Source organism: Arachis stenosperma, chromosome 8 (genome assembly GCF_014773155.1).
Source record: "Arachis stenosperma cultivar V10309 chromosome 8, arast.V10309.gnm1.PFL2, whole genome shotgun sequence".
Lineage (NCBI taxonomy): Eukaryota > Viridiplantae > Streptophyta > Magnoliopsida > Fabales > Fabaceae > Arachis > Arachis stenosperma.
In genome coordinates, this window is record NC_080384.1 from 44,887,270 (window position 1) to 44,909,949 (window position 22,680).

General features: G+C 32.5%; 1 protein-coding gene and 1 long non-coding RNA gene across 3 annotated transcripts; both read left to right on the forward strand.

Moving 5' to 3' along the window:
* The first annotated feature begins 1,094 nt into the window (after window positions 1-1,094).
* On the forward strand, window positions 1,095-7,579 carry LOC130943418 (uncharacterized). The gene is made up of 3 exons (XR_009071792.1): window positions 1,095-1,512; window positions 2,852-2,923; window positions 6,640-7,579. It is a non-coding gene; the product is annotated as an uncharacterized LOC130943418 (long non-coding RNA).
* Window positions 7,580-16,959: 9,380 nt separating this feature from the next.
* On the forward strand, window positions 16,960-22,179 carry LOC130943929 (protein LATERAL ROOT PRIMORDIUM 1-like). 2 transcript variants are annotated; one of them, XM_057872022.1, is made up of 3 exons: window positions 16,960-18,071; window positions 18,443-18,766; window positions 21,947-22,179. In XM_057872022.1, the coding sequence occupies exons 1-2, from the start codon at window positions 17,324-17,326 to the stop codon at window positions 18,742-18,744; spliced, it is 1,050 nt and encodes a 349-aa protein (XP_057728005.1). In that variant the 5' UTR covers window positions 16,960-17,323; the 3' UTR covers window positions 18,745-18,766; window positions 21,947-22,179. The 2 variants fall into 2 exon arrangements, with proteins under 2 accessions (XP_057728005.1, XP_057728006.1); XM_057872023.1 differs by having other exon boundaries at window positions 16,960-18,044.
* Window positions 22,180-22,680: the final 501 nt, after the last annotated feature.

Here is a 22,680-nt window from a genome sequence, read left to right on the forward strand (position 1 = left end):
TCAAGAGAAGTGACAACCCTAAACCCTACTCAAACCCTTTTTATTACTCTTTAAGAACCCTAAACCCTAAGAACCTTATCTCGTAGCCCTCTCTCAGCTCGCAACCCTCTATCAGCTCGTAGACCTCTTCATCACTGAGAACTCATCTTCATCTCTCAACTCGCAACCATCTATCCCTCTCTCGCAACCCTTGTTAACTTCAATTAGTGTTGCCTCTGTCGGCGCACCCTCCATCTGCGCGCCCTCCGTCGGTGCTCATTCTCGCTTGTAAGGACTCCCTCAGCGCTCACTCTCTCTCACGCGAACCCTACCTCTGTCAACGCGAACTCTCTCTCGCTCCTCCTTCAGTCGTCGTTGCCTCTCCCTCAATCAGTGCTCAACCATCACCATAACACAAGAAGGTACGAATTTATTCCCTCGCTATTTCTCTATTTCAATGTATGTAAATTTGTTTGTTGTGGCCATAATTTCGTCACCTTCTGAGACTCCCCTTTCTCTATTTCAGTTACAGAGAATTTTTTCGGTTTAACTATTAGTGTAGGTAGGGGTGAACGCGGATCAGATCGGATAGAGCCAAAATCTCGATCCGATCCGTACTAAAATCATCGAATCATATCCAATATCTGCAATTTTTAAGCTTGGATCCGATTTGATCTGATCCGCACATTTGTGGATCGAATTGGATCGGATATCGGATATATCCGCAAAATGTAAAAGTATATTCTTAAAAGCTTATTTTTATTAAAAAATATCAATGAAATTCTCCTTTTCTATTATTTTTAACATGTTTACTTTTAAAATAATATTAAACATATTTTTCTTAAATAATAAAAATAAAATAATACAACTTATATGATAATTATTAGTTGAAATAAAACATAATAATATTCCCAGTAGATTAGTGATTTGGCTTCAAAAGCAAGGCAATAGAAGGAAACATGCACACTTTTAAAGCGTGACTAGTTTCTTTTCGTACGTTCACATTTTTAAAACGTGCCCATATCCTCTAATTATTTGACACCCAAAAAAAAGTGTGACAATAAGCTTTCCACTTGAAATATAATTTTCCACCATTTTTTCCTCCAACACTTAAGTTTTTTACAAAACACATCAGTCAAAATAGCCCTCACTGATAAGTGAGAACACTAAACTCTCGAACCCTCTTCATCACTCTTTAAGAACCCTAAACCCTAAGAACCCTATCTCGTAGCCCTCTCTCAGCTTGCAACCCTCTTTCAGCTCATAGACCTCCTCATCATTGAGAACCCATCTTCATCTCTCAGCTCGTAACCATCTATCCCTCTCTCGCAACCCTCGTTAACTTCAATCGGTGTTGCCTCTGTCAGCGCACCCTCCATCGGTGCGCCTTCCGTCGGCGCTCACTATCTCTCGCACGAACCCTACCTTTGTCGACGTTGATTCTCTCTTGCTCCTCCCTCAGTTGTCGTTGCCTCTCCCTCAATCATCGCTCCTTCCTCAATCGATGCTTAACCCTCATCATAACATAAGAAGGTATGCATTTATTCCCTCGCTGTTTCTCTATTTCAATGTATGTAATTTGTTTGTTGTGGCCATAAGTCCGTCACCTCCTGATATTCCCCTTTCTCTATTTCAGTTATAGAGGATTTTTTGGGTTTAACTATTGGTGGAGATAGGGGTGAACGCGGATTAGATTAGATTAGATCAGATATGACCAAAATCTCGATCCAATATCTGCAACTTTTAAGCTTTGATCCGATCCGCACATTTGTGGATCGGATATCGGATATATTTGCAAAACATAAAAATATTTTTAAAAGCTTGTTTTTATTAAAAAATATCAATAAATTTTTTCTATTATTTTTAACATGTTTACTTTTAAAATAATATTAAACATACTTTTCTTAAATAATAAAAATAAAAATTACAACATATATGATAATTATTAGTTGAAATAAAACATAAAAAGAATATTTACTTATGTATTTATTTTTGCGGATATGTGGATTGGATATGCGGATACCAACATAAAATCCGTAATCCGATCCTATTAGTATGCGGATTAGATCCGATAGTCTTGCGGATCGCAATTTTCAAATCGGATACGGATAAACACCGCGGATATGTGAATCTGATCCGATCCATGAACATTCCTAGGTAGAGGAGCGAGAAATCGGATTGCCAACCCCAGAATTTTAGATGAGTTTCACCAAGTCACTGCTTTAGGTGATTTAGGAGCTGGGATCATTGCTCTTAAATATCCTGGAATATTGTATGAATGTCACTGCTTGCATCAAGCTTTGTTGATGTAAGCTCAAATAATTACAAGTTATTTTTAATTTCTATCACAGGTTGGAATGGCTGCTACATTAACATATATTTGTTCTGTCCCTTTAACTTCTGTTCTACTGTTGTTTGAACTGACCAAAGATTATAGATTACTTCTTCCTCTCATGGTAATTCTTCAATAAAATTCTTAAGAATTACATGATAGTGATATAAAATTGCTTACTTAGTTACATCTGCAGTTTTCTACTGTTCTCCTATTCTTAAGTTTAACAAAATGAAAAATTTGCAAACTGCATTCTTTTACCTCGATTGAACTAGAGAAGATGTTTGGTATATTCTTACATGCTTATTTTCTCATTGTTTGTTTTCCTATATCTTATGTTAAAGCAAGGCAGAAGAAAATTGTTTTGCTCCTTTAAAGTTTGCAGTCATTAATTACTATGCCATTTTCAAAAAGATAGTAGGAGAGTATTGTTCAATACACTATTTTGGCTAAAAAAATAGTACTAATTCCTCATCATAGAGTAATGTGCTATTTGAAAATTTTCTAAATATTGATTAATTAGACATTTTTTTGGAACAGAGATATGAGATACAATGATCTTATAGGGTCACTTCCACCTTCATATAACTCACTGCCACATTTAAAGTCGATGTAAGTTTTAGATTTTGCATTGTATTTCCTCTTACATATATTAAGATGTTGCTTCAAAATTTCCAATCACTGTAAGTATATTTGGGCATACTCCATTATCTTGTATTCTATTATTACTTTTTAGATATTATGGCTGCAATGATCGCATGAACCATAAGCTTTCAGAAAACATGATCATTTCAATCAATACAGAGTAAGAAATATCTTTCTAAAAAGGGAAAAAAAGAGTAGTTTTGAGACAAAGGAAATAAAATTCTGAGTGTGCTGCATTGATGTTCCAGTAATGGAAGTTGTCAGAAAGGGAATGATTTTCCACAACAAGTAGCAATTATTTCAGCCGTTTCATATGGCCCTTTCTTAATTGCTATGGCTGTTGGAATAATTTTCTTAATCGCCAATTTCTTAGTCAATTGTTTAAGAAAAGAGGTTAAGCACAAATCTGATTTAGTTTCAAATAAGATTCAAGAATAGTCTTTAGGTTGAATTATATGTCACTTATCCAAGCTAGTCCTAAACAATTGAAACTTACACGAAAGAATAATTTTCAAAAGTTTTTTAATTCAAATTTTATGTCACTTATTCAAACTAGAGCAATTGAAAATCATACAGTATCGCACACTTTTTGAAACACTATTCCTTCTAAATAAAAAAGTCATGACAAAGAGTTTTCAAACTATTTCCAATATTACTTCTTCCAAAATAACTTTAGAATTCCAAACGGAGTTAGAATATTTTCCAACAATTATAAATCTTTAGGGATGAAGAACAAGAACTCAATCATGAAATAAATCAAAGTATAAATCTCAAAATGAAGTAAAACACTTAGATTAATAATCCATAAAAAGATGAACAAAAATCCTAACCTTAACAGAAGAGATTAGTTGCTCATGGTAGAATGAAAATAGAATCCTAAAGTGTGATGTATTGTGTTCCGTGATGTCCCTGGACTAAGTCCTTGGATTTATTTAAAACCTAAACAATAACCTAGAATTCAAATTCAAATTAAATCCAAACATAATCAAATCTAATTCAAATCAAATCTTTTTTAATGACTCTTAATTAGTTAGTGATCTTCTTTGTAATTGAGGTTCAAAGCTTGGTGTTTCAATTCTTCAGCATCATGGGCTTGTCAACTTGGGCGTGTGGCATGCCCACCTTTGGCATGTTGCACGTCATCAAAATTTCAGCCCTGGGAGCATGCAACCTTGGTGTGTGGCACGCCCACCTTTGGTGTGTTGCACACCAACTTCTAGCTTGGAAGAACCTTTGAAGGCATGTAGAAATGGCACACCCCTTATGATTGGCATGTGGCACGCCACAAAATTTTAGCCCTAGGAGTGTCTTCCTTGAGCGTGTGGCACACCAAGCATTGTTGTGTTACACGCCCTTCATTCATGTCTTGGAGGCCTTCCTGAAAAATGGCCCAGCGTGCTATGCCCAAGATTGGCGTGTGGCACACCAAGAAAGTTTGGCTAGAGACTTAGAGGCCTTTGAGGGCGTGTGGCATGTCCAAATGCTTGTTTTTTGTGCTTCTGGAAGTGTCCATCAAAGGCGTGTGGCATGCCATGCTTGGAATTGGTCTTTGGGGTGCATGGAGGTGGCAAGGAGAGGGGCTGGTGTGTGGCACGCCATTGATGTGCCTGGGAGGTGCAATTTGTGGTCGAAGGTGTGTTACATGCCAGTTTAGTGTAGTTTGGGTATGTAACTTGCAGTTCTGCGATCAGCTTTGTTCCGCGGAAAAGAATGGTGAATTTCACCCCTCAGACTTAATATCCACTATAAACATTTATATATCGTTGAAAAATTATGGATGTTAGCTTTCTAATTCTACTGGAACCACTTCATTTGGACCTCTTTATATCAAGTTATACTCGTTGGAGTATAAAGTGGTCAGGATTGGCAGCTCACTAAATTCTCTTTGTACTTGTCTTCAATTCTTGGTTCTCTGGGAAGTTGTTTTTTTTGCATGCCATCTTCCTTGGTTCTTCCAGGGACTTCTTTGATTGTCTCTTTTCATCCTTATTTTTTCTTATTTTTAACACTTCCCTACACATACTAAAGCTCAAAGCAACTGCAAGAAATATTGATTAAAACACACAAATCTTAATTCAAATAAGGAAATCATCAACTTTATTCAAAGAAATAAATAAAGAAAATAATTGAAGATGCTCATGCATCACTGGGCTCTTGCTTTCGACAACTTTGGGTCGGGTTCTTCAAGGTTAGGAAAGCAGCTCGCGATGAGTTCCAAGTCCGTGGGTGCAACTTCAAGGATTCAGTAACACATCAACAATTTCATATTTGAAAACTTTAGGAAAAAATTGGGCAACCCAATAGAGGAAAAAGCGGCTATGTAAGAAAGGCTCAGGGAGTAGAGAGATGGCAAGTCGGAGGAACCAATTTAGGTGATAAAAGCGTTGAGGCCGTCGATGAAAAAGCTCCGAGAGAGGTAGATGGTTGTGAGGTTTGTAAGATCCCACATCGGTTGGGGAGGGGAACGAAGCATGCCTTATAAGGGTGTGAATACCTCTCTCTGACATGACGCGTTTTGACAAGTGAGTGTGGGGGGCTTCGGCTATCATCCCTATCGTCAAAGGCAAAACTGTGAGGCCTTGTGTGCCAAAGCGGACAATATCGTGCTAGCAGGTAGTCTAGGTTGTTACAGATGATATTAGAGTTGGAGCCCAGATCGATGTGCCAACGAGGGCGCTGGGATCTCTTAGGGGGGGTGGATTGTAAGATCCCACATCGGTTGGGGAGGAGAGCCAGAACCTGGATCGATGTGCCAACGAGGGCACTGGGCTCCCTTAGGGGGGTGGATTGTAAGATCCCACATCAGTTGGGGAGGGGAACGAAGCATGCCTTATAAGGGTGTGAATACATCTCCCTAGCATGACGCGTTTTGACGAGTGAGTGTGGGGCTTCGGCTACCATCCCTATCGTCAAAGGTAAAACCGTGAGGCTTTGTGTGCCAAAGCGGACAATATCGTGCTAGCGGGTGGTCTAGACTGTTACAAGGTTAATGGATGTGAACCTAGGGAAGCGGCCGAGGAGGGCGGGAGGAGAGGGAGGAAGGGGTCGGTGATGGTGACGGTGAGCGAAGTGCAGAGGTGGTTGGTTAGGGAGAGGAAATTTCGGAAAACGAGGGATAAGGTTTCGTGATAGAGAAGGTGACTACGGTTTTTGAACATTAATTCCCAACATTCAAGAGTAGCACGATCTGTATGGCAATGAGATTCATAAATGACAGTGAGTGGTGGCAGTGGAGAGGGAGAGAGGAGGCAGTAGTAATCAGGAAAGATGTTAGTGGTGGTGAGGATTGTGAAAATTTGGGGAAAAAATAAAAAGAAAATAATTTAAAAATTTTATTAAAAAGTCAACAAAAAAATTAGAATTTATTTATTTTTGTCACACGGATCCATCTTTCATGGCTACAAGGTTAGTTTAATTTCCTTTTTTGATAAGTACTTTTGTCAACGTTCGCAAAGTTCATGGGTACAAATGGTTGTTTATTCAAATCAAAGATTATAATTCATCTCATTATTTTTAAACTATCTCATTATGTTACGTAAGAGTGATCATTATATCAAAGAACATTGCTATCATCAATTCATCATATGATTTATTATGTGTAGCACACTATAATATTTTGGTCCAAGATTCCAATCAAAACTTTAGGATTTATTTTGACATGTATTTCCACAAACAAAATGCAGATGTGATATTCTCATTGAATAGCATAGACGATTTCTCGATAAAATCTACTTCAATTCAAGCATTCACTTTGGAATATATAGAGGTAGCCACCGAAAAGTATAAAATTTTGATAGGTGAAGGAGGCTTTGGTTCTGTCTACCATGACACCCTAGAAATTGGTCATGTTGTGGCTGTGAAGGCACTCGAGAATTTGATAATGAGGTGCACAACTTTTGTTTCAAATTTAATTGCTATATCAAAGTTCCAATAGCATTGATTCAATGATGTATAATAAAGTGACAGTGATGAAATTTGGCTACTAGCCAATGATTTCTATCCAAAATAAAATTTGGCTACACCCAATGAAACAATGGAAAAAATTGAAGCTGCTGCAACAAATATGAGGTTTTTCCCGTTGAGTTGTTATTGAGATTGTGAATGTTTTGAAGTCAGTCTCTGCTGTATGACAATGATGTAATCAAATTTTCTTTATGAATTAATTATAGAAATTCTTTAAAACACATGGCTTATGATTGCAAGGACCATAGTTATATTTAAGCTTTTTGAGAATAATGAATCATTTTCTTTATATTTGAAGTCCACATATGTTTGTGTGTGTTTAAAGTTCACATGTATTTACATGCATATGTATAGAAGTCTCTGTCATTTTGTTTTTGGTATCTGTGTTAGTGTTGTGCTAGATGGATGGTAACCGATAGCCCTGTAATTATGAGTTTCCACCCATTAAAGTCCAAAATGTTTAAGAAACAGTAGCTTGTTTGGAATGCTATGGAATGGAGATGGTTAGAGATGATGAGAAAGCCATAAAAGGGTTGGTCAGAAACAGTCTCTGTGTGAAACTGTTGATGATTATTGCCCATCTTTTTCAATCATAATCATGTATGAGGATTTTTTCTATTTGATAATAATAAAGCCACGCTTTTAAAGCGTCGCAATAGATTTACATCTAAGCACACAAATAAAAAAGCATAACCATATCTTTAACTATTGACATGCTTTAAAAATGTGGTTATATGTTTCCTTTTTTGGTATGTTTTAAAAATATACTTATAGGGTTATACATACGGCTACGCTTTAAACGTGATAATAGATAAAAACGTGACAAAAATTAAAACGTGTCAATAAATTGCCAAAAACATGACAATAAAACAACCGCTACGTTTGCAGATGTGACTCTTTTAAAAATGTGTCGATAGTTCAAAAAATATGACAAAAAAGTTATCACTATACTTTTTTATATTTTTCGACACGCTTTAAAAACATGGTAAAAAGCTGATTTTTTTGTAATGTCTCTACCTACAAAACTTATCCCATTTATAATTACATCAAAGAATTTTTTTTTCAATAAAAATACTAATATTTTTTTATATAAAAAATAGCCTAAAAGGACCTTTAAAAGTTTTAAATTGCATAATTGGTCATATTTGTAGGTTAAACGTACGTGTAGGACTCACCTAAACGCTGCACCTATGTGGCTATAAGATTCACCGCCTAACCCCTAAATATGAGACTGCTGAAAGCAATAGGATAGGGATAAAGATGTACTACGCCTCGCAATTATTGATCCTTTGATTAAAATGATCGAATTATATTTATTTTTAATGTTTAATGTAATAAAGGTTGCGTTTTATTTAATTATTTTATTGGAGGGAATCGTAATTTGAGGAAGGTGACACGGATGAAGTTGCATCATGCATTCATGCAAGATAGCAATATAGCATAAAGGAGCAAAGGTGAAATAACATCAACAGTGAAATTGGACATTCACTCTTTCAATTGTTCTTGCAGTATAGTTGACAGCAAAAAATTAGGCGTACTTTCTTTTTTCAAAATTAATTGTTACTTGAAGTTGAGAAAATCTGACGTAAATTAATAATTAAGGATTTATTGTTAGTCAATAAATTAATGTATACATAAAACGAAATTCAAACTTCTAATATTTGTTTAAACGGATTAATGCTTTAACTATTAGACCAATCCAACTTGATTTATGAAATGAAAGTTAAACATTATTATTTGCATGCATTTTCTACGCTTTATATACAAAAATTGTATCGATGCACTAAAAATCATTTCAGGTCCGATTTAAGAGGTGACTATAGATTTTTTAAAGTCACAATTTAAAATTATGATTATAAATTTTTTTGGGTTACAATTTTTAAAAAATTATGAATATAATATAGATAATTTTAAGTCGCAGTTTTTAAATGTGACATAAAAAAATCTAAAACTAAAAATAATTCTATTTTAAAAAAATTATTATTCAAAATCGTGACTTTTAATATCCATTGTTAGGTTTATTTAAAGTTCTGTGACAAATTATTTTCTAAAGCAAAGGTTCAAAATCGTGATTATAGAGAAAAAATCATTATCTATATATAGTCATAGTTTTTGAATGTGACATGAAAAATCATGGTTTAAAACAAAAAAATATTATAGTAAATTTAACATTTTATAAGCATTTTATTATAACAATGTTTTGTTTGATAATTAATAAAACTGTAAGAGAACTGCCTATTACATTTAAATACTATTCGTATAATTTTAATATGATTTAACTTTTAGGCATGATATTATTCGATAATTTTACAGAGTCAAGCTAGCTAATGAACAATAGAGATTTAAGAAAGTGCCAAATGATTCTAAATAATAACCCACTGTCATAATTATCTAGCATGTTTTTCACATTTTTATTGGTTGATAATAAGACACTTTTTACCTTGTCAATATGCATAGATTTTATCCTTAATTTTTCAACTAATAGAGAGAAAATCATTTTATATCATTATCAGTATATAAAAATTAGTCAAAATAATATATCATGCATTCTTCTAATAATCATGAGCTAATTTGGATTACACTAGTAGCAGATTTTTCATTTTATTGTTTAATAACTTAAAAAAAATTAATATGAAATTAATTTATGGTAACATAATATTAGAGAGTACATTTTAGAAATGATTAAGAATACAGTTTCTAAAATGTTTAAACTCTAATAATAAAACTAAGTCATTCAATTGTATAGAAAAGATTTGATATATAGCCCGCAATTGAATTCTATAAAATTAACATGCTTGGATTGACTAAGTGACTATAATAGGCATGGCCTCGTAGCTTGCTTACTCTTAAAACTCTCAAACTCTGAATTCAAATGTTGAAGATCTGAATTCTCAGAAAAGACAAAACTGGAGATATTGAGTGTGATGTTAATAAATAGTTATATAATGTGTCATGTTCGATCGAGTCATCTAAACGTATTTTTATTGTTTTAGAAATGATGTATCTTTAATTCTTTATGTTTGGATATTTTTCATCAATATCCATCAACGTGAATTCAGATTTTAATTAAATATTCCTTTTCATTAAAAAACTAAAAAAAGCTTGCCTTGACATTATAATTTTTCCGTGGTAAAAATTCAGTTGCAGTCGACTTCACGTGAAGTTGATAGTCGAGAGCTGTTAGATGAAAATTTAATCAAATCATCTAATGAGTCTCAGTTATCAACTTCACATGAAGTCGATTGCACCTGAACTTCTACTTTTTTCCGTTGCCTATACTCTAAAGTAAGATGTTGATTTTAATTTTCCGAATCTGACCTTCACCTATTGTAAATTTGTAACTTATATTACTCAACTTGCAACGAATAGAAATCATGAAGAACTTGTCTTTTTTGGGGGGGAAAAAATTAGGGAAAAAGACAGATAAGTCCTTGACTTTTTAAATTTTTGACAAATATATCCCTGACAAAATTTAAATACAAAAAAGTTTCTGATTTTAACAAACGGAGGACAATTTAGTCCTTCCGTCTATTTGCCTCTCATACATCTAACGGAACTGGCTGACGTGGCTGAAATGGTGTACAGGTGTCCGTTACGGTGCCACGTTGGAAGGGAAAAAAAGTTCGAAGGACAAATAAGTCCTTGACGTCATTTTACAAATAAAGGTCGAAGGACAAATATGTCCTTGAGATTTTTTTTTTCATTATACTTCTATTATGCTTCTATTATGAGAATTTAGTTTATAAAATTAGGCTAATTTTTTTTTTGTATGGAAAAAATATTGGTGTTTTTGTTGAAAATGGGAGAATGTGGTGTAATTATAGATGGGTGGATTTTTTTTGTGGGAAGTCAACACGTGGCATCATTCTGGCCAACACGTGGCGGGCGTGTTGAACACGTGGCAGCATCTTAGCCAACACGTGGGGGCGTGTTGAATAATTTCCACAATACTGTAATACACTTCAAATGTCAATATTCAACCAAAACACCAATTTTCTTTCCATATTAAAAATAATTTCTGATAAAATTATGCTTGTATTTTGAAATCTAGTTAACTTGTTTTATTCTACAATTTAAATTATTTGTATTAAAATTGTAGAAATTGGGCTTGTTATGTTTCTACTCTTTTTCTTAAATTGCATTAGTTTAGTTTTAGTGCATTTGTGTATTATATTAGAATTTGTTAAATTGCATTAGTTCAATTTTCATCATACCAGTGGCATTAGTTAGCATCAGTTCATTTATGCATCAAGTTAGCATTAGTTCATTTGTGCATCATTCATGTATTAAGTTAGCATTAGTGCATTGTGTATTATATTAGAACTAGTATTTTTATGCATAATAACATTACGAGAGATATATATTTTTTTAAATTATAGTTCACTTTGTTCTAACAGTATAAATTATGCATGACACAAAAGATTTATAAAATCAACTACTTTTACAAAAAAGTCGTAAGTTGACAAAAGTTTTTGACTAAGAAGACCAAGATATCTGCAGATAAAAAATTAAATAATAAGATTTTAGTTATTATTTTTTATATGAAAAAAGTCTAATTTTTTATTAGTAATTAATTTTAACATTCGTTATCTAAAATTTAAAATAATTTAATGTGTATAATTTTACATTTAAAATATTTTAATTGTAAAAAAAATATCGAATGACATATTTTGATTTGTCAAATTACTAATATAAAATATAATTATATATAGAGTAAAAATAGTAGAGAGAAATATAAAAATGGAGAGAGGTAGATGAGAGAATTTAGGAAATGAGTTTATTAATTTTGAAAAAAAAAATTCTCAAGGACCTATTTGTCCTTCGAACTTTATTTGTAAAATGACGTCAATGACTTATTTGTCTTTCGAACTTTTTTCCCCTTCCAACGTGGCACCGTAACGGACACCTGGACACCGTTTCAGCCACGTCAGCCAATTCCGTTAGGTGTATGAGAGGCAAATAGACGGAATGACTAAATTGTCCTCCGTTTGTTAAAGTCAGGGACTTTTTATATTTAAATTTTGTCAGGAATGTATTTGTCAAAAGTTTGAAAAGTTAGGGACCTATTTGTCTTTTTTCCAAAAAATTATTGATCATTATATTTGCATTAAAGCCATTTCAAAACGATTTTTTGTTTTATAAAAAAAAACAAAGGTAAGAACTAAGAAGATATGCATAAGGATGTACATACATCCAAATTTTGTTGTAAATATTAGAAGTATTTATATTTTAATAATAAAAATAAAATTATTCAAGTATTTTAAAATTTAAATTTTTATAATTTTGTGAATTATAATATTCATATAAATTAACCGTATGTCTTGAAATGTTGAAAGTTAAATTAAAATATATAAATCAAATAAAAATATAAAAAATCATGTCCTTTATAGTAATTTTATGCTCAAAAGTAATTTTGATAATTGTCATTCAAATAACATTCATTCTATAATATGTTTATAGAAAAATATCCAGCCACAAATTATATTACTATCAATCAAATTTTAATAAAAATTAATTTTGCAAAAGAACATATATACCAACATTCAATGACAAACTCGAAATACGTCTCCAGTTACGAATGAGGAAAAGATTTTAAATATTTTTTATATTTATTATTCTTAAAATCACTAACAAAATTCAGAGAATAAAAACACTAAATAAATTGTATATTTTTCTTTTTTAAAAACAAAAATATTCTTCTTTTATGAGAAGCAATTTTGTTTTAATTATTAAAACCTTATAAAGACTAACTTGCAAATTTTATGAGAGACTAACTTAAGTCATTAAAAGACCAACTTACAAATTTAATTAATTCACTAAAATTTAAAAACCAAAGTAATTCATCTATTATTCTCATCATCAAAGTAATTAGTATCAGCATATTATATTGGAAACAATTGTATGCCATTATGCCACGTCACTATCAATCCAGTTGGCCAAATTTAAAGAAATGGGCCAACTTTGTTTATGTAATGAGACTTAGGTGCCTATGTTAGAGTATAGGCCATAGCCACAGGGGATCCGGGCTAATTGTTTCCAATAAGGCAAATCTATTTATTGGCAATTTGCTAGAGGTAGAGTTAGGGTTAGGACTGTGATCATGACCTATATAGACTCATATAAAGTTTGTGGTTCCGTGTTGTTTATTTGAGGTGGTAAAATTTTCTGATCCACCATTTATATGATTCCATACTCAACTTCATAGGTTGGTCCCCCACCTTGTTGCCAACCCTTTTTTAAAGATCTCAAACCATACATCAATAGCATTTGAATGATTTAGTGATGCTTACCTTAACAGTTAACATGTCACCCAACTTAGCAACATTGCTCGTTGCTAGTCTTTATCCTCATCCACCACAAAAAAAGGAGGAGTGATTTTTTTTTCTTTTTGTTTTCTTTTCTTTCTTTTTTTTTGGTTGATTAAAGATAAAAGAAAACTAACAACATAGATAAAAAAAAATCATATCACATGACAAAGTTTTAATCTAAAGAAATTAGATGAAAAAGTTCATCCGAAAGTTGTAGGTATTCTACATGATGGTCCGCATTCAACAAAGCTTTCTTAGCAATGAAGTCAGCCGCACCATTGACTAATTTGTGGATCAAAGAAATACTAGCTCTCCAGTTCTATGTCAAGATATCTTGGACTTTGCTCACAAAATTATGCTCTTGCATAATATCACCAAGCCTCCTTTTTTACAGCAAAGAGAAAGCTTCTAAGCAATCTATTGCACACAACACTTCCTGGTAATCACAATTTCAAACAAGAAAAGACGTTTCCAAATAGCATGAAGTTCTATTCGAAGAACACTATCAATTTCAATGAAACCACTATAACTCTTCAACCAAACACCCATCAAAATTACGAAGAATACAACCAAAACGAATAGTACCATTTCAACTACAAAGGCTAACATCACAATTAATTTTAACAGCATCAAGAGAGGAAGGATAACTAGCGGGATGACTTAAGGATTGATGCATGGTAAAAATAGTGTGCAACTCCCTAGCTGACCCTTATCAAACTAATCACACTACTAATATTACAAAGTTTATCAGAATTAAAAAGCTCATTATTCCTATCATGCCAAATCCACCAAATAGCTGAGAAGAAAAGAGCGAAATTATCATCTTTGCGGCTATCTTTTAACTAAAAATATAGTCTAAGGTTTGTTGTAGTGAGGCCTAAACCATTCCAAATCACATTAGCCTTGGGATAATCTCTAAGACAATGCAAAATAGTTTCAGGAGTAGTGTTACATCTGTGACATATATTAGAAGTAGCTAAACCACACTTACATCTGAAATCTACTGTAGGAATAACATTGTGAAGATAGAACCATATTAAGAGTTTGTATATTTTCGGGATATGATGCCTCCAAATTCACAACCAATTCTCTCCTTCTACCCGGCTGATCTTTCTTTTAACAATCAACTGTACCCACTATTCCCAAAATAAGATTTTGAGGCCGAGGCACGCCAAATCCAGCCACGATGTTCCCCAACTTGTAGGTCTAGAGTGTAATATTCTAAGTATAGTCTAACCTCCTCAGGAATAAGGGCATAAATCCTATTAAGGGCTCGCCTCTCATCATCATGCAAAATATCCCGAATAGTTAAAAGAGAATTTGAAATGTGAACATAGGAGAGTTTTTTTACAATTGGACCCACAAGTCTTCACTTATCAAACCAAAAAGTTTGATTAGATGAACTAGTACACTAGAAAAAGTCTTCTTTGAGGGTTGCAAAAGCTTTACAGATGCTCTTTCAAATATGAGAAGCATTTCTGGGAGGACAACCGTCAAAATTACCCTTCTTCTGTAGATGCTTCGACCTCATAAGAGCCACCCAAGGCTTATTCAGATAAAGAAATAACTGGTTATGAGTTTTTCAAGTATAAATAAGTTAGCACAAGATAGATTACGAAACCTAGTCCGCTAAACTTCTTAGGAGTAATCACTTTTTGCCAGTTAACAAAGCTGAGGCCCTTACCATCAAAATGTCCCTTCTAAAAAAACTGACACATCATGGAAGATAATTTATCACAAACCAAGATTAAAAAGAAGAAAACATGCATGTGATAGATAGGAAGAGAAGTAGCTACAGAGTTAATTAAGCACAATCTTCTTGCTCTGTTAAGAAGCTTGCCCTTCCAACTTGTTAGTCTTTCTCTAACCATCTCAATCACCCTATAGAAGGATGTCTTGAAAGCTCGAGAATGGTTAAGAGTCACACTAAGATATTTTTCTAAGTTCAGAACAAATCTAACAGAAAAAACATCTTTAAAAACATCCCTCATGTGAGTTGAAATATTTTTAGAACAAAGGACTTTAGACTTTTCAAGATTAAATTTCCCTCTAACACAAGACATAATAAGCCTCATAACTATACTATGAAAGCAAAAAATATTGAGAGTATATTCAAGGAACTTGCAATCTATTCTATCATAAGTTTTTTTAAGATCAATTTTAAAAGAAAAACTAGCTTTAGTAGACTTAGTATGCTTCATAAAGTGGACAAAAACGTCTGACCCAGAACGAAGTTAGAATATTTTCAGGAGTGTCCCAACTTAAAAAAAAGCTGTCGTAAATTAGACTAACAATCTCTATGATAATCTTGTAAATCACATTACACAAGTTGATAGGTCTAAAATCTTTCATAATGATAGGATTGTCCATTTTATAAATAAAAATAATGAGAATTTTTATAATCTTAGGATTTAGCAATTCACCTTAAAAAGAAATCATAATAATCCTCTAGACCTCAACACCTACTATATCCCAATTTTAAAAAGAAATTTGAAAATCATCTTACGCCTTGAAAGAATTCATACTAAAAATTACTAACTTCACTTTTGCAAAGGTAACTGATGTAGTAAGTCTAGTACAAGCCAAAGTGCTCAAAAGAAAAACAAGAAAGTCTCTCAAGCAATTGACAACAACCTCTTTAGTAGAGCCATAAAGATTCTTATAAAAAGAGAGAGCCTTAGTTTAAAGAACTTCTGGATCAGTTGCCCAAAATCTATCACTAACAAAAGGCCCATGTGTAAACTTTTGAAATGATAAATTTTGGAATAATAAAAGTATTTCATACCATCAAATCTAATTAAGTAAATAATATATAAACTACAAATTATCACTCTTACTTCTTTTGGTACATTGGAAAATCAAAATAATATCTAGACACATTTTATGTCCAAGTACATGTGTAAAACGGTTTCTGTCACATAGTGTACCAAAAATAATAGTACATGCTTAGAGCATGCTGTTCCGAAAGGATTAGACTCATTCACGAAATTTGTCACTATATAAAATTTTCACAATGCATAGAGTAAGAATCATAAAAATGCGTAGTGGTAATTACGGTGGAGCTAAGACTTTGGAGTAAGTAGCAAGTCTATTGCAACCATGACTTTCTTATGCCCATAAAATCAAGCTAGAATAAATGTCATTTTATTATTTTTTTTTTTTGTGTCAAAATATTTTAAAATTGACTCAGTATTATCACAATTATTAACTCTTAAAAATATATTAACAAAGGTGATTACATAAACTGTACAATAAGAAAAGTAACAGAAATTAAACAAAAATATTATTTGTACGTTAAAATTAGTCACTAATATATTTATGTATAAATATATGTATGATTTAATTATTTTTATTATTTATTTATATTTTAACATATATTTTATATAACAACTAATTTTAGTGATTGATTTTGGTATACATAACATAATCAGAAATTAAAATATAAAAGATGGAAGATATTATAATCTTCTTTTACACTTCTATATTAAATTCTTTTACCTACGTAAGACTATGTTCTTCGTTACTAAATTAAAAAAATATATATATGAGAATATAGTATTTTTTATGAAATTAAAAATAAAAACAATATCCAATTACTTTTGACATATTAATATTTATCTCAAATATTTAGAAGAAAAATAATAAATTGAGAGAATGCAAATCAAGCTTTCCTGTAAAACTAATATAATTTGGGGATGATAATGACTCCTTTAAAAAAGGTGGAAGGAAGCAGAAGCGCTATCTAGCGAAGAATCTGAAACTGCAGTGAGTTGCAGTAGTGAGTGATTGGTGAGAGATCCAAAAGGGCCCAAATTCCTTTGCAGTGTTGCCAACACATGATAACAATAATAACACCAACAAGGCAACAAAAGTGAACTCTTCCCTCATTAAATTCCCCATCCAAACAAGTGAGAGTTTCAGTGTCAGAAAACAAGAAAACCTGCAGTAACATATCATCCAAAATCTTTTCCACTCAAATCACAGAAAAAGAGGCAAAAGAAGAATCATATATAGAGATTCTCAATCTCTTTCTCTCTCTATAAACAACACCACTCATCAGTGCCTAAAAGATCTTTCTTTTTTCTTTGTTTTTTCAATGAACATGTTAGGCCTCAGAGACCTAGTTTTCATAGCACCAACCCATTCCCTTCACCATCATCACCAACAAGGCCAAACCATAATCTCACAAGACCACCACCATAGCCATGGCCATACCAACAACAACAACAACAACAACGACAATAACAATAACAATAACCTTCCTTTTCCTCCATCATCACTCAGCGTTGGCCTTGGAATCTTCCCCCTCATAACCGCCACACCCTGCATGCCACAAGATAACAATAACAACCTTCACCATGACCAACAACACCTTCTTGTTGGGACCAACACCACCACCACCACCACCACCACCAATAACAGTTACTGGAACCTCAAGATGTGTCCTGAAGTTTCAGAACACGACGGCGGCGGTGGTGATGGAAACAACAACGGAGACGGTGGTGGTGGTAGTATCTACGGCCCTGAATTCAGGGTATGCCAGGATTGTGGCAACAGGGCAAAGAAAGATTGCAGTTACAAGAGGTGCAGGACTTGTTGCAAGGGGCGTGGATACGATTGCAGCACTCACGTGAAGAGCACGTGGGTCCCCGTGTCGCATCGCCGGGCACGTGATATGGCCGTTGTTGCTGCCAGTGATGGTGGTGCTGCTGCTGCTCTTGGGGCTAATAAGAGGCTTAGAGCTTTTGGGTCATCACAAACAACTACAACTACTAATACCTCTCATAGTTCAACTTCTAATGCTACCACAACTAAGAGTTTGGATTCTACCTCTTGTCACCAGGGTGATCATGATTTTCATTTCAGTCAATGTTCTTTTTCGATTTCTGATTCCATTCAAGTAATTAGTCTAAACGGGTTTTATTAGCAGAACCGCTTAAACCAGTTATTTGGATGATTGGGAAATCGATTAAGAACTTTCAAACCGAAACAATTTTGAAATTGAGTAGTATATACTTTTTCTTCTTTACAGAAAAAATTGGTGTTGACAAATTGAATTTAGGTTCTGTAAGAGAAAGAAAAAAGAATGAAAATGTGACTAGTAAATTATACTACAAGTTGTCTATACTAGAATACAGTCCATAACAATTTCATAACACAAAATTTGGAGGTTGAACTCACAAATTAAGAAATGGTTATTTCTCTTGGATTGCAGATGCTGAATTCAAACAATCTTTACCGAGCCACGTTCGCGCGCCGGCGGCGTTTAGGTGCCACAGAGTGTCTGCTATTGGCAATGGCGAAGATGAAATTACATACTTGGCCACTGTCCACATTTGTGGTCATGTGTTCAAAGGGTTTCTTTATGATCAAGGTGCTGATGGCAAGAATGATGAAGTTCCTTGTGTTTCAGTGTTGCAACTTGGAAACAGTGGGAAGAACAACAACAATGGGGAATGTTCCTCTCCAACTCCAATTGGGGTTCCGATCAGTGCCTACCCTGCTTCCGCTTGCTGATATAATCTTGTTCAAATAAAAGGTACCAGAATTCATCAAGGTTTACTCAGACTTAAGATTTATATATTATTCTCCATTGATTGCTACACTGCTAAAAACATTATAGCCAATTATTTGATGAACATCACCAAGAGTTTACATATTCTTATGTAGTTATGTTGTTGGTTCTTGGTTGCTTAGTAAGATTTTTATATTTTCACTATGGGGAGGTTGCTACTTGGAAATAGTGAATCTGAATATTCACCTAGGGATGGCAACCGGGAAGGCGGGGGCAGGGATACCTTCTCTGCTCCAGATTCGCTCCCCATCTCCGTCCCAATTTTCGCTATAGGAGAATATTACCTCCAATCCTCATTCTTTGCGGATTTCCATTTTTTGTGGGTCTCCATTTTCCATCTTCCTATATCGATTATTTATATGAAAGTTCAAATGAAAAATTAAAAAATAAAATCAGAAAACATTATTACAACATTCAAGGAATCCTCTAAATTTTGAAACTTACTTTAGAGAGTAAAATATGATCTATCACCATTTATTTCATAGGTGGAACCAAGTGAAAACATGAGAGAGAAAACATTCAATGGTGAGATTTAACTTTATCCTCTAAAGTGAAAATCTAAAATTTAGAGGATCTAGATCCAGAGTGGTTAGGGATATGGTTGTGACGTTATGAGAGACTAGGATTTGTGAGTTCTAGCCTTTTCGAATAAATGGGGAGTGAGATGACGTAGTGTTAGTGTTATGGAGAAAAAGAAAGACACTTTTAAAATTAGAGTTAGGTTTTTTAATATATATATATATATATATATATATATATAGTATGTGAAATTACTAAAAAATAAATATTAAAAATAAATTATTAAGAATATTTAAGTAAATGTATTAATTCAGGAAATTAGCAAGAATGGAAAGAAGATCTCTGCTTGGATTTTCATGTTTGTCTCGAGAAAATTTTGGTCCATCTCTATTCCCACAAAAAAATTCTTCATCTTAGTCCCTATTTAGGACAGTTCCCACGAAAATCTTTACGTTTCGAAAAATTTTGTCATTTTTATATTCACCAAATTATTTAATAGTGGAGAATTTTTTATTGTGCTAGACTGCTAGGTAATCATAATTACTTTTTTATATATATAACGATAATAATGGTAATAATTAAAGATTATACATAAAAAAAGTATAGATTCCTATTCAGTAGTCTTTATTCAGTCTTTATAAGAAATTGATTAGATTATTATTAAATAATTTTTAATTATCAATTTTATATAAAGATTAAATTAATATTTTTAAAATTAATTTTCACCAGAAAAGAAAACTAAAACTGAATAGTTTTGAACTTTTGATTTTTTATAAAGTTCATGCTAAATGCATTTAATAATACACAAACTTTTTTTACTAGTAATAAGCAAATAAAAATTCTTAATTGCTTTTAGCTTTTAACTTTTCCATTGATTAATTGTTTAACATATTATTATACTATTAGTTTTTGGTAATTTTATTGATAATCTATCTAAAGAAAAAAAGACAAAAAAAAAATGTTCATAGCATCACCACAAATAAACACAAAAAATTTCCTAGCTAGATAAATACTACAATACTCTTTTGGTATTGGACCAGGAATAGTAAATGTTATACATAAACTATGCTAATAACTAAGACCTATTCAATACCAAAAAAAAAAAAAAAAAACTATGACCTATTCACATGGGATTTCATAAACTCATGAACAAAACTACAAAAGCATAGAAAATTCTAGTACATCATCATTTGATCATTTCACTATGTGTAGTAGTATTTCCGCCAATTATAATTTAGCTATTGAAAAAGAACTACCTAGGAAATCAATTTAAAATGAAACATAATAAAAGGATCTATGTGGTCACCCCTAATGATATAGCATATATAAATTAAGGGAAGGGTGGAAAACAAAGAGAGTAGTAGTCCACTTTCCAAATAAAAACATCATAGCCTTCATTCTCTTTTGCCATTTCTTTATTTCATATTGAAGATTTAGCATGGGCGAGGGACTCGAGTAAATAATGGGCACTTCATATATAATAATAATAATAAAAAGAAATGTCATTTTCAATCAAAGGAGGAGGGACAACTAGGAAAGATTGCTCCCACTTTGATTGTCCATTAACAAGAGTGTTTGTTACATTTCCACTACCACATTCATTTTATTAATTTATTATAGGTTTGAGTTATATTCATGATTCATGCATTCAATTGATGAGGAAATTCCGTGCCTTACTTATATAGTATTTTGGGACATAGCTAGCTTTGTTTACATATGTCAGATCTAGCACCCCCCATCTTAGTATACTTTTACCTTTTTACACTTTTGCCATTTTCATTGCTATTATTATTAGGTACATGATGTTTATATATATTTATTTAATTTATTAAAAAAAATAAAAGTTAATATTTAATTTAAAAAATATAAAAAATAAATAATTTTTAAATTTAAAATTTATCATAAAAAGACAAGTTGGATAATTTCGACACCAAACTTATAGTTAAATACCAAAGAATTTGCCTTATTATTATTTTTATTCAATTTTCCTCCTACTTTGTTTGGCATTCCTTTATCACCTAAACCTTCTTTCCTATCCACCTCACTCATTACAGTAGTGCTTTTCTTAAGGACATGGGAAGGTTCTTTTACTCCAACTTTATTTCCATTACGTGAATTACTGAAATTCTTTCCTTTTCTTTCTTAAACATCTTACCCTGTTCTGATAAGCAGTGATAAAAAAAACACTATACACAATTTTTATACTATGGTTGGTTTGGTGGGATGTTGTGTATTAGGCTCACCTCATTCATTTCAAGTTGTGCTTATTATCTACTTAGTAATATCACTTCCTATATTATCAGTGACATTGATTAATGTTACTACAAGAATATAATAGAAATATATTCTGAAAGAAAAAGTTTAGGGGACTAACAGATTTTGTGGTTTTTAGCTATCAATTAGTCATTAATGATATTTTTAATAGTGTGAGATTGCATCTAATGGTGTAGAATCATTCAATTTTCCTTTGATTGTTAAGTGCTGGCCAGAATTTAACAAAAGTACTGGCCCTAACACTCTTCTATTTGAAATTAAGAATAAAATTGAAAGTAAACGTAAAACGTAAAAAATTTTGTTTGTTGAGGAGCAGCAACAGGTAGACATTCTAATAATTGTGGATGACAGGGGATGGATCAATCTCATGATGACGATGATGAGCTTCTGAAGACAGTTCATTCTACAGTTTTGCAGGGGAAAACGGACGGCATAAAAATGTGCTAACTGCTAAGTTGCCTTTTACTTTTGTTATTTTGTAAAATTTCTCTTATATATGTAGCATGTTTATATTTTGCATATAAAAATCACAGGGACCTAGTTTCATCGTTTTTGGTTACATGGACCTAGCTAGTTCCATTCTATTGCATCAGAATAGAGACATTATTATTGATGTTGCTTAAGTTTACATTCAGTATTTTTATTTTATCTATGTTGCATAGATACACGGGTACTATAACTTAATCCATATGAAAATAGGTATGTGATACAATTTTTTGGAAAAAGTTGTTGTAAATTTTATAATTTCTTTTTAAAAGTACGTTATAATTTTCTTTTAACAAAATTTTTGTGGGTCAAATTCAACAGCAGTATAGTAAATATTAATAAATGAGTAAGGCTAACTCATACAACACTTCTCTTGAATGTACTTCTTATGCATGGAAATATTGCCAATGAATTATAGCTCAAATGTCATAGTCTTCCCATTCTCATCTAAGAGGTCGTCGGAGATTGTAACAGAAAAACATAATTCCACCACAACCTCATCTTTTTTATATTTTTATTCAGCCTTAGACATAAGGTTAACATGGGAAAAAAAGGTTAACAAAAAAGAATAATTTGGAATGTTGTTACTGACCCCCTTT